Source organism: Tachysurus vachellii, chromosome 12 (assembly GCF_030014155.1).
Source record: "Tachysurus vachellii isolate PV-2020 chromosome 12, HZAU_Pvac_v1, whole genome shotgun sequence".
In the NCBI taxonomy this organism is placed as follows: Eukaryota; Metazoa; Chordata; class Actinopteri; order Siluriformes; family Bagridae; genus Tachysurus; species Tachysurus vachellii.
Genome location: NC_083471.1, coordinates 11584676 through 11596716, shown reverse-complemented (window position 1 = coordinate 11596716; position 12041 = coordinate 11584676). Strand labels below are relative to the sequence as shown.

The 12041-nt window shown below is 37.1% G+C and overlaps 1 protein-coding gene across 2 annotated transcripts; it reads left to right on the top strand.

The window, feature by feature from the left end:
* The first annotated feature begins 524 nt into the window (after positions 1-524).
* On the top strand, positions 525-12003 carry hdr (hematopoietic death receptor). Of its 2 annotated transcripts, none has more exons than XM_060883789.1 (10): positions 525-664; positions 2111-2219; positions 2362-2490; positions 6090-6201; positions 7833-7927; positions 8142-8222; positions 8326-8366; positions 8465-8563; positions 11334-11370; positions 11463-12003. In XM_060883789.1, the coding sequence occupies exons 1-10, from the start codon at positions 644-646 to the stop codon at positions 11759-11761; spliced, it is 1023 nt and encodes a 340-aa protein (XP_060739772.1). In that variant the 5' UTR covers positions 525-643; the 3' UTR covers positions 11762-12003. The 2 variants fall into 2 exon arrangements, with proteins under 2 accessions (XP_060739772.1, XP_060739771.1); XM_060883788.1 differs by having other exon boundaries at positions 8465-8716.
* The last annotated feature ends 38 nt before the right edge of the window (positions 12004-12041 follow it).

Here is a 12041-nt window from a genome sequence, read left to right as displayed (position 1 = left end):
CATAATCTCTGGTTTAGAGATTATGCAATTGCTAAACTAGCAGCTGAGTTTTGGTATTCCCCAGACTCAGACAGAGAACAGCACAGGAAGTCATTCTTACCACAGTGATAACATTTTCAACCATATCAATTGTATTCTAGATTCTCAAAGTTTTTCATTTTGTAAATATTGTGTGTGTGTGTGGGTGTGTGTGTGTGTGTGTGTGTGTGTGGGGGGGGGGGGTTTCCTTTGGGTTCTTCTGGTTTGAGAGTCAAATGATCAGAATCACTGAAACGAAGACAATGAAAGAATTTTGAAAGAATCAAACTTAAGCAAGTAAGAAAAGAAAAGAAAAGAAAAGAAAAGGGAAGAAAAGAAAAGAAAAGAAAAGAAAAGAAAAGAAAAGAAAAGAAAAGAAAAGAAAAGAAAAGAAAAGAAAAACATTACCTCAAATGACACCAGAGATTTAAACCAATCAAATGCTTTGAAGACCGGGTTGCTTTAGTCATGAATGAGTGTAAGTGTTGACTTCCTCTACTTCCTCAACCAGAAGGAGTGCGTCTGACGTGTGAACGTTATGACGTTTGAAGTATTTTGCTAACAAATGTGGAGGTGTGCAGTTCATTTATACATCGGATTTCTTCGTGAGCGCTGAAGGATTATCATGAGGCGTGTAATCAGCCTGGTGAGTCTAAAGCTAAACTAAAAACACTATGAAAAATAACGAAACTCACTTTCGTAGATTACAGACACGTTTTACTCAATAATCAGGTCCCTATTTAACTACAAAACACATTTAATCCATGACTCTTATTATTTACGCGTTTACGTTCATATTTTTCGGGTAGTTATTGAAAGTTTTTTAGTGTTGAAACTTCCACATACAGAAAACCTGATCTAAGATTAAGGTACATTAACATTGTTTATAATTTCATGCACAAGGTCCACACTGTTGATTCAATACAAAAATAAATTATAATAAACTTTTAAAGCCCTCTTTTTTATATAATTTTCTCTTTTATTATTATTATTATTATTATTATTATTATTATTATTATATTTTTTTTTTTTTTTTTTTTACATGTAAAATTCTCCTAAACTCTTAGTGTTCTACACCTGAAAATATTTGTTGTCAAACACATTGGAAGATTTCTTTACTTTAATTTGAGGTTTAATGGTCTGTTTTCCCGTTATGTTCTCAAAGTGTTTCTTAAGATGGAAATGACTTTTTTCAGAGTTAAGGGTTCATATTAGTTTAGTTGTATGTGTTTTGTGTGTTTGTTTTGTGGTTTTCACTGTCAAGTGTGTTTCCTCGCACCTCGGAATGTGCGTGTGAGGGTGTGTGAGTCATTGATACAAACAGTATTTTCGATTACGTATAGCTTTGCATTTACTTTTATTTTGTTCATACAGTGGTGTAAATAATTACTGTTGTTTATTTATTATTGGTCTCTGACAGAATGAGTTTAATCCAAAAACAAATGAATCATATTGACTAGGACTTAAAGTATGTTCTGTCTTTGGAACATTCAAGAATAAAATCTCTTTTTTTTTTTTTTGTTTTAAATAAACACATGACCTATGAATGATAAAACTAAACTAAACACCTATATGGTAGATCCCTGGTTGTAGAACGTCAATAGAAATCTGTAAAAAAATAATAAAATAAATAATAAATGACACCTCATGTTTAGGGTTTGAGTCAGTGTTGATCATCTTTAGACTGACCTGCTCATCTTCACTTTACATACACATACTGTACTCTGACCCAATGTCACATTTAACAATAAAATTGATCTAAAGTGTAATATTGTGAGGGGAATTTGAATCATACAATCGTGTGCCAGACATATTTATTTTGATCACTTTCTAACATGTTCATACAGGGTGCCTTATTTCATACTACAGAAAAAAAATGCACCTTCTTGATATGTATGTAGGCACTTGGGTGTCATTTTATTAGTATTTTTCTCAATAATGGTTTTAACCGCTATAATTCCTTTCACTTGTTTACTGAAGACTCCAACTGTAATTGTAAAACAAATGTCATTCTGCATATCAATGACTGTTTATCCATGCACAGGAAATGTGTTTCAGCATGTTCATGTAAATGGCGTTTATCATTTTCCAGCTGTTGTTATGGACCTGGGCCTGTGGGAGCCAAACGGAGGAAGACGCCATATGCAGTGAAGGTGTAGGGTACACACACAATGGCATCTGCTGCCTCAACTGTCCAGCTGGTGATTGTCATGTTTCCCATAATGCACAACGGGTGTTTCTCACAAGCATGATGAATGTTCTGAATCTTCTGGGATGTGGGTTCCTTGGCAGATTGATTCACTGTTTTTTTTGTTTTTGTTTGATATTGTTCTTTTTTTACAGGTACTTTTGTTAAAGAGGCATGTACCAAAGTGTTTGAGAGAAGTGTGTGTCATCAGTGTGAATTTGACACCTACACTGAGCATGATAACGGCATTTCCAGTTGTTTGAAGTGCACCAAGTGTCGCCCAGGTACTCAACGAAAAGCTATACAGTCACAGCCATTTGAAGTGTTTGTGCTTTTATGTGAAAAGACATACTAGTGAGAAACACTCCATCTGTCAGGCAAAACATTTATAATTGAAATTGAGCTCTAAGAAGTTAATGGTTAATCATGCAGATTTACTGTTACTTTTACAAAGCTCAGCATTTGTTTAAAATGAATCATTATGCTTTATATGTTTTACCTGGTTACACTATTCTGACTGGTACCTAGTACCCTAGTTTTTGCCCCAATGTCAAGAAACGTACCTCATAATATGCAGCCACATTGAAACATGTGTTCTGTTACATTTTCAGCATTCCCATGTATACTTTATGCATATCGTCGCTGTCGGGCAGAAACCTCGTATGTCCAAATTTCATATTTTTTCACATATCGATGCTATTGGTCAGTCCCCATGTGGGTCTGTTATTTTTACAAGTTATTAACCAATCTAAAGTCTTGAAAATAGCTTGAGCGCAAATCTCGTAACTCCATTGGACACTTCAACTGTCCACCTCTTCCTAACTCTGCGGGAGAGCTTCGCGGCATATTTCTCCTTAATAAGTGTCGCAACGAATCAACACGTCTTCTGAGGTAAATGTCTTCAAAACACTGGGCTTAAAGAAAAAAAAAAATCTTGACCTGGTGCTCGTCTGAGGACAGGAATTTAGCGCAAGACAATCCACTGCAACACGGACTAAACCCTGTGCACTGCAGATAAGGTACAGCGCTTTTTTAATTTACTGAAAAATAACGGTTTTGGAGATACGAGGATTCCGCCCGACAGCGACAATATGTGTCGAAAAATGCAGTTCCCTTTCAAGGAAACTCTACGCTGCTTCAGGGCTGGTGCTATGGGTATGCTTCTTTGAGGAAGTGGTGTCTGAAGCTCTGTTTGGACACAAGCCAATTTAATGGACACGTGACGAAGCGTTTACATGCCAACAAGTCCATATTAGGGCATCTACGTCACATTACTTCAGGTTCTTTGTCTTCAGGAAGTGCTCTGTGTATGTTTATGTCTATTGTCTGTCTTGTTGTCTAAGACTAGGGCAAAAGAAGATAGTACTGGGTAGTGGAGACCATTACTCAGCCCTATGAGGTGCGCTGTGTTGCCTCGCCTCTTGTCATCAATGCTCACTCCACTAGGGGTATCACCTCGTCCAGTACCTTAGCCAGGGGTGTTCACCGTTTAAAGATATTTGTGCTATGGCGGGCTGGTCCTCTACGCACACCTTCACCAGGAACTATAACCTGGACCTGGACCCCACTTCAGGGTCCCAAGTCCTGCAGGGCTATTGATATTCTGTTCCCAGGCCGATCGTGCTCTCTCATGGCCTCTGTCATCGACCATTGCGTGGCGGTGTGGCTATTGGCATTTCCATAGTATCAGCCCTGATGCTGTGTCGAGTTCCTTTGAAAGAAAACTGCAACAGGTTACATATGTAATCTGGGTTCCTGAGAAGGGAATGAGTTGCTGCGTCGCTGGCCACGGCCGGGCATCCACTTGCGCTTGCCTTAAGACAAATAGAAGCTGGAGTAATGTGACGTAGATGCCCTTCTATGGACTCCCTGGCGCACAATCACTTCGTCACATGTCCTTCCCGAGCCATTAAATTGGTGTGTGTGCACCAGAGGTGGGTAGAGTAGCCAAAAATTGTACTCAAGTAAAAGTACTGTTACTTCAGAATAATATGACTCAAGTAAAAGTAAAAAGTAGACATCCAAATAATTACTTAAATAAGAGTAAAAAAGTACTTGGTGAAAAAACTACTCAAGTACTGAGTAACTGTTGAGTAACGTCTGATTTATTTTTTAACACAAGACAACAATCAGACAGACAAAAATACAAAATAATCTTTAGGCAAATTATGGCTCATCCATTCAATAAAATAAATTAAAATTAATTAATTACAAAATAGCTTAAATTAAAATAATTCAGGTAAATTCAACTACTTAATAAATAAAATAATAATAAATAAAAAATAAATATGCACAAGTAACACAAATTTCCAAACCTTTATACTTTTTTTACCAGGCAGAACTAGAACGAGGCAGCCCATAAATTCTCATAAACCGTGTGTGTCTCCAGTGACAGAACAACAGAAGGAAACACACCCACACATTTCATTTCTTTTGTGTTGTGATTGTTGCACATTTGATGCCTTGATGAAAGGGCAATAATAATGAAATACATCTCTACTCCTTTAATTAATTTCAGGAAGCCTCTAGTACTTTCCTTAGTTTCAGGTAAGCTAAAGCTTCTGGTTGCAAAGCTGTTTTTGTTTCTCAAAATATCTTCCTTCATGTTCATCAGAACAAAGAAATTTATACAGGTTTGTAACAACATGAGAGTGAGTAAATGATGACAGAATTTTCATTTTGAGTGAACTATCCCTTTAAATATGTGTGTTCGGCGTTGTGAGAAACGACACGTCTGATGTCATCTGTTTGTCGGCTCTAGCGGCGCTGAGTAAAGTTGAGCGCACAAAAAAAACTCGAAACAGCTGAACTCGACAAAACTGCTCTGTGTACTGTATGCCTGCGCTTCGTCCATTAATTCAATTGTCTATAGCAGAAAAAGTTCTCCCTTACTTCTCAGCGTAAGAAATACAAGGTGTGAACTGACTGAAATGCGTGTCTCACGGTGAAGACTTGAGAGCTCTGTCATATGTAACCTAAAAGACAAACATGCGCCTATCTGCTTTGGCAGACACAGAAGACACCTCATAATGTAGCTGCTCTCTCGCACTTTTACTAAGGTAAACATGCTTTCAATATGAGGCCAGGGGTGCGGGTTTTCCTCCTCATTTGTGTCTGCATTGCCGACGGTTGATTCTGACATGTTTGTGTTGCTAACTAACCCGTCCCGCCGCTGAGATTGAGTATGGTAACGTGACGAGACTGCACAACTACGTTTGAAACACAGTCACGTGGTAGAGCCTTAGCTGGAGTTTTTCTGTCAAAATAAAACATTAAAATTGATGCGTAGAATTCCAAAGAGGTAAAAAGAAAAGTAACGAGATCATTGTAGCCTAATGTAGCGGAGTAAGAGTACAGTTTCTTCTTCACGAATCTACTCAAGTAAAAGTAAAAAGTATAGTGATTTAAAACTACTCATAGAAGTATATTTTTTTTCAAAAACTTACTCAAGTAAATGTAACGGAGTAAATGTAACTCGTTACTACCCACCTCTGGTGTGCACACAGAGCTTCAGACACCACTTCCTCAAAGAAGCCTTCCCATAGCAACAGCTATGACGCAGCGTATAATTCCCTTCTCAGGAACCAGTTACATACGTAAATTGGTGTAGTTTTACTTCCCACAGAGAATGAAAGGATGATTAAAACACAGGGGTGGTGTGATGCTTGTATAAAATATCCTTTCATACCTCTAAGGGTAAATGGTGTTATTCTGGCCTGTTATACAATAATGAGAAATTTTGGACATGGACACCATGCCTTAGAAAAATGTCATTTCTAGTTACAATTAGTGTTGTGGAACTTTTAGTTTCAATGTTTTTACTCTTCCATTTGTAGCATTCTGATTTTGATGCCAATCTCTTTATCAATATTGATGTTTGTAGATCAGGAGCTTGTGGTGCCATGCAATAGCACGAGAAACACTCACTGTCAGTGTAAAGCAGGATCCTTCTGTCTGCCGGATCAAGCCTGTGAGGTCTGCAAGACATGCAGGAAGTATGTTTACACTTGCACCTCTGCACCGAGTGTGGGTTTGGTTTTGTGTGTAGTCACAACCACAAACCTTTAAGCCAAGGCATTTAAGCATCATGAGCTTTTTAAATGCAAAAAATGGTGAAATGCAAAAGAAATGACACTTTAGTCAAAACTAAAAGTGCATGTGTAAATTTGGAGGAAACAATAGCTTGCCAATTTGATTTAACTTGTACACTTATGCAGGTTTTATAATTTGCAGATATCAATATAATGTGTTTAAAATGTCTATCGTCGCTGTCGGGCGTAATCCCCGTATCTCCAAAACCATCATTTTTCAGGAAATTAAAAAAACGTCGTTTTTTTTTTTTGAGTTATTAAACATTCTATCGTTAAAGTTGTTATTATACCTTATATTGCTATCATATACTGTTGTGTACCAACATTAACACGTCATTTTCCCTGCCAGCAGTGTTCAATAAAGTCTGCGGTCACGTTGAGCCTTTTGACAAGAGACAAGGCTTCAATAGTTAACCAAAGCTAATGAATGTAGTTACATACATCTTCCTAAACTCTATTTTAAAGGTTTAAGAGCTATAAGTGATGCAATACAAAACATGATTATCTGATTAGGTTGTCTAATAGGTGGAAATTAGTCTAATCTGCTCGCAAACTTACCTTCATGGCTCACGGGTTTCTTTCCGCACAGAAGCATTACAACTATCGATTTTTAACAAAACAGGCCTACTAAAATGTATCTAACCTAACTATTTTCACTTGTTAGTGTTCAAAAAACATTGTTTTACATGCACAGTCCCAAGAGAGGCATTGTCTATAAGTAGGCTGACTTAAAGTCAGTAAAATAATAATAAAAACAATAATTTAATTGTGGTATCCAAAACATTCAATTTAATTCAAATATTATATTATAAAAAAACATTTTAAAACGTCAATGAACATGTATAATAAGCAGTAATAAATAGTAATAAATAGATATTTAAAATACATCAATAACACAGATAAACATAGATAAAATCATAGTTAAAATAATAGTTCACCATGTTTATCTATAATAACGAGGCAAAAAGCCAGCCAGCTTGCTTAAAGTGACTTGCCTTGACATTGTAAGATACAATCCTATCTTATCTGCAATGCACAGGGTTTAGTCCGCGTCGCAGTGGATTGTCTTGCGCTAAATTCCTGTCCTCAGATGAGCACCAGAACTAGAGGGGGTCAAGATTTTTTTTTCTTTGAGCCCCACGAAAATCACTTTAGATATCACTTTAAGACGTGTTGATTCGTTGCGACTCTTAATCTTGAGGAGAAATATGCCGCGAAGCTCTCCCGTGGAGTGAAGAAGAGGTCGAGTTACGAGGTTTCTCAGATAGTTGAAGTGTCCAATGGAGTTAAGAGATTCGTGCTGAAGTTATTTTCAAGGCATTAGATTGGTTAATAACGTGTAAAAATAACAGACCCACGTGGGGACATCGATATGTAAAAAAATATGAAATTGGCAAAATTTGGACATACGAGGTTTCCGCCCGACAGCGACGCTATGTATTTTGCATAGCCGATTATCTTGCAAGTGAGACTCCTCCTACATGTATCTTGTTTGTGATTAAAGCTGATAAGGTCCTTGTGTTTGATAAATCTAGATGTAAAGAAGATGAGGAGATTGTGAAGAGCTGCACAGCCCAATCAAACACTGAATGCCAAAAAAGAAGCTTCAACTCCGATAGCAGATCAACAGGTAAAGACACACACATTATCTTATTCCATGAAGTCCCACAAATTAGATAAGCAAACTTCGTAATTATTATTACATAATGTCAGGTTAAGGGCGGAGTTAGTAATGCTTTCTCATTTTTTACCAGTATCATGCTTTCTTTTGCCAACAAGGGAGGAGCTTATTTTAAATTATATCAACCAATATGTGTAAATTGTGTTTGCATTTGGAAATGCAGTGGCAGTCGTCTCAGTCGTGGCTTTTGTCATGATAATTGTGATCATCGGGTGTTTCCTGTACTGGAGAACATCAGCTAAATGTAAGAAACCAGGCATGAAATGTCCTCCACAAAGTTTATGGAATTCTCTTTTATGAACTAATTTTGCCATTGCCAATATTTTCATTCCACTGTGTAATTCCAGTGACATCGAGATGGCCGAGAGGAATGTGGAAATTGTGCATAGTAAGTTTATTTAAAAGCCCTTTCTATACTTTGTGTGTGTGTCATGAGGGAGAGATGTTGATTTGCACCATATGTTTTTTTTTTCTTCTCCATTTTAGGAAAGTGGCAGTGATTTGGTGGAGGGAAAGCAGATAGGAAACAATGGCACACTGGAGGATGGAGCACAGAGCCAGCCCTTCATCACTTTGTGTCAGATGGTGGGTGAAGACAAGGTGGAGGACGATGAGGATAAAGGGCTCGGCCCAAGCCTCTCCACCACCACGGCTTCATCCCAGGCCAGCTTGACTGTGTGTCCACTGACAAGCGAGCACTGCCTCGGCCACTTAACGCTTCAGCAGTTTAACACTCTGGTGAGAGCTGCAGCTTTAGTGCAGGCAGGCATCAAACACTGGTTACAGTCAGAGAACTAGTAGATTGTGTTATGTTAACAGGAGATTTTGACATGGAATAAAAATAGAGAAAGGTAAAAATAAGGATTTTATTTTTACCGGCAGAAATGCCAGGGAAGGCTTGGGTTAATTTAAAGATGGCTATGTGTTTAGAAGGTGGAAGACAGTTTGGATTTGTGTATGTACACAAAGAATGGGTGGATAGGGTTGTCATTTACTGAACGGAAAGTTTGGTTGGTGGATGGATGGATGGACCGATAGAGGGACAAGGTTGATAGTTGGGTTGGTAGATGTGTGAGTGGATGAGATGTTAACTGCTTGTTGAATGGATTTAATAGATGGATGCATCTGGGGTGGATGTGATGTTGAACTAATTGAGAGATCACTGAATGGATAGATTATGGTTAAATTGAAGGCCAGGTATATGGTTGGTTAGATTGATAGATGGACAGATGAAAAAATAGAATTGCTGGATGGTTGAAATGGTAGATTAGATGGCTAGATGAATAGGTAAATAATCAGTTGATTAGTAGATTTAAAAGAGACTGGAAGCAGAAGGGTGGGTCATTGATGGATGAATAAAGAAGGTCTTTCCTCTATCTCCTTGTATATAAATGCCAAAAGTACTAGGATAAGGTCAGATGAATGGAAAGTGGAGTAATAAAATTAGGTGTGAGGACAGACAGACAGATGGATTATATATTGATTGTGGTAGAAAAATCATTGTTCTAGGATGTTTTCTAAACCAAGTACAGATACAAAAGAAGCAACTACAAAGAAATTAAATAGTGTATTATGAGTCAGAGGAAATTAAGTGTTTTTATTTTTCTTTCTTTTGATGCATGTGGATCATGTGTCATGTCAGACAAAGCCGCTTGTTTGTACTTTACAACAAGAATGTGTTTATGTTCACCTGAGCCTGACTGATATAATTACAATACAAGAATGAAAAAAGATTATTGCCGATAATGAATTTCAGTAACTGAAGGTTTCCAGTAGAAATAAAATGTAAGACAGGTTGACAAAAATCTTAATGTAATGATTAGTTTCCTTAAACACAGAAGAAAAAAGAACAAAAAATTATTTCTGCACCCGTGTTTCAGTATTAGTGATGCAGCGCCACCTAACAGTGGGGTTTGGTGGTCCAAAATCACTGCGTTTTATGATCTTTCTTCTGCACAAGAATAGGTGGTCAGTATGATGTGAGAAAAAATATTAACCATTAACCATCATTAGTATAAATGATGTACAGTAAATGTGATCAATTCATGTAGAATCTTGGAACATGCTTTTAGATCCTACTGTACTTTTAAAAGTACAGTAGCAGCATGTCGATTTCTCAGGTCAGGTGTGAACTCGGTTATATTTCGAAAAATACACACTTGGTTTAATCGTGTTCGTTACTCAGTTCAGTCAGGTGGAACCAACGTACATGCTTTGATTATGTAAATAAAATTCGCTTAATTTCCAGGGGAGAGAGATTTTAAAATTACATTCTCAAAGCTTTATAACACAGCACTGTTTCATTCTCGGCCCTCAATGGTCAGAAAGTGTTTACTAAAGCTAATATCTAAACAGTGTGTTGGTGCTTAACACAAGAATACTAAATATCTTGTTTATATCACATTGGAACCTTAATATTCCTCAATTGTGTTGTTAGAATAAACAGTCAGGCTCTAGCAGCTTCAACTGACGCTTGAATATCTGTGTGTGCATGCTTGTGTTTTTATGTGACGCTTTATTCATCCATGCTTTAAAAATGACCAGCTTTATTGTAAGCTTTTGCTCATCGGATAGTCGTTTTGCTCTTTGTCCTCAACTTGTTCAGCACTTCTGAACTACTGCAGCACAACCACTCTGGTACCACATCCTCTTTCAATACACAATTTTGGAATGGCGTCACTGTTCTCACAGTCACTCTCGTGCATTCAGTCACCGCTGTTGTGGGTGGTTTCAGAATAAATGATTTCTCATGTTTGTTTTGGTATGTAGAAGGAATTTTTTTTATTCTTGTTTTCACTTTAGAGTATATTGCTCGTTTTCCTCAGTTTTTCACTGTTTCTCAGTTTTCTTCCCCCTATTTTTTATTTTTTTTTTGTTTTTCATTATGAAATAGTCATATGTCAAAAATTTTAGTAAAATCCGATTGTTGACCACCATTAGGTTTAAATACTTTTCAAAATAGTGTTGAGATAAAAGAAGAAGGAAAACAACAGAGGAATGTCCTGATAAGCCCGAGTTGAGACTTTATGGCCTTAATATTCTATAGAGTACACTTGTAAATCACACTTTTCACAGTACACACTAACGAAACGATAAGATATTTAAAAAAGGTTTCTGGTGAAGCAGTTTGATTAAATTACCCTGAAAAGTTTTAAAAACCCTGAAAACGACTCTCATGCGCCTCGACTTTTAACGTTCATATAAAAGACCCGAAGAGCCAACTAATTGGCAAATGGCACCACACTGTGCAGCGCCATCTGGTGGCTGAGCGAATCACAGCATCATCCAAGCTTCATATTCAGTACAAAATCATATTTGTATTAACGAGAATTTTCCTATTTTCTCTCCATACCAGGAAAACACACAACTACGCAGACTCATTCCTGTAAACGGTATATACTTGTCCACCTTCATATAATGCATACTTCAGTTTGTCATTCCTGCACAGTGTGTGACCTGGTTCTTGCCTCTATTTGATTCCCAGGAGATGACTCTCTGAGGAAAAGCTTCGACTTGTTTGGAGAGATAGATGTTAACTTCCACAACCGTTTCTTCAGACTTATCGGCCTGAATGACAATGCCATAAGGACTGCTGAGATGTCTTGGTCTTTACCTGAGGACAGGGTATACGAGCTGCTGAAGATCTGGATGGAGAAAGAAGGCATGAAGGCAGATTTTAACAGGCTCATTAAAGACCTGCTAAGTCTGAACCAGAGACTATCTGCAGAAAATATCACTGCAAAAGCCATTGAATGTGGCTACTTCAGATATGAAGACGAGTGAGAACGAGCACAAGGTCTACTGCAGTGCTTTATTATTTATGGATTCTTATAATATAAATAGAATAAATTATATGTATTTGATGGAAAATTAGACATTTGAGTGTTATTTATTTTTTTGTACTATATATAAAGATCTTTGTATGTGTATATAATGAATGTATTTGTAAACAAAAAAATGTAATAATGTGAAGTGCTGATTTTCCTTTTTCTACATTTGCTATTAAAATTAACATTAATATTAAATTTCCTATTTGCTATGTGGTTTTTTTTTGTGTGTGTGT

Bases quoted from the DNA above. Each gene is read 5' to 3' on its own strand.
- hdr (XM_060883788.1), top strand. From the start codon at position 644: ATGAGGCGTGTAATCAGCCTG. The intron at 2,220-2,361 runs GTGATTGTCATG...CTTTTTTTACAG, and splicing joins CTGCCTCAACTGTCCAGCTG to GTACTTTTGTTAAAGAGGCA. The intron at 6,202-7,832 runs GTATGTTTACAC...TGATAAATCTAG, and splicing joins GTCTGCAAGACATGCAGGAA to ATGTAAAGAAGATGAGGAGA.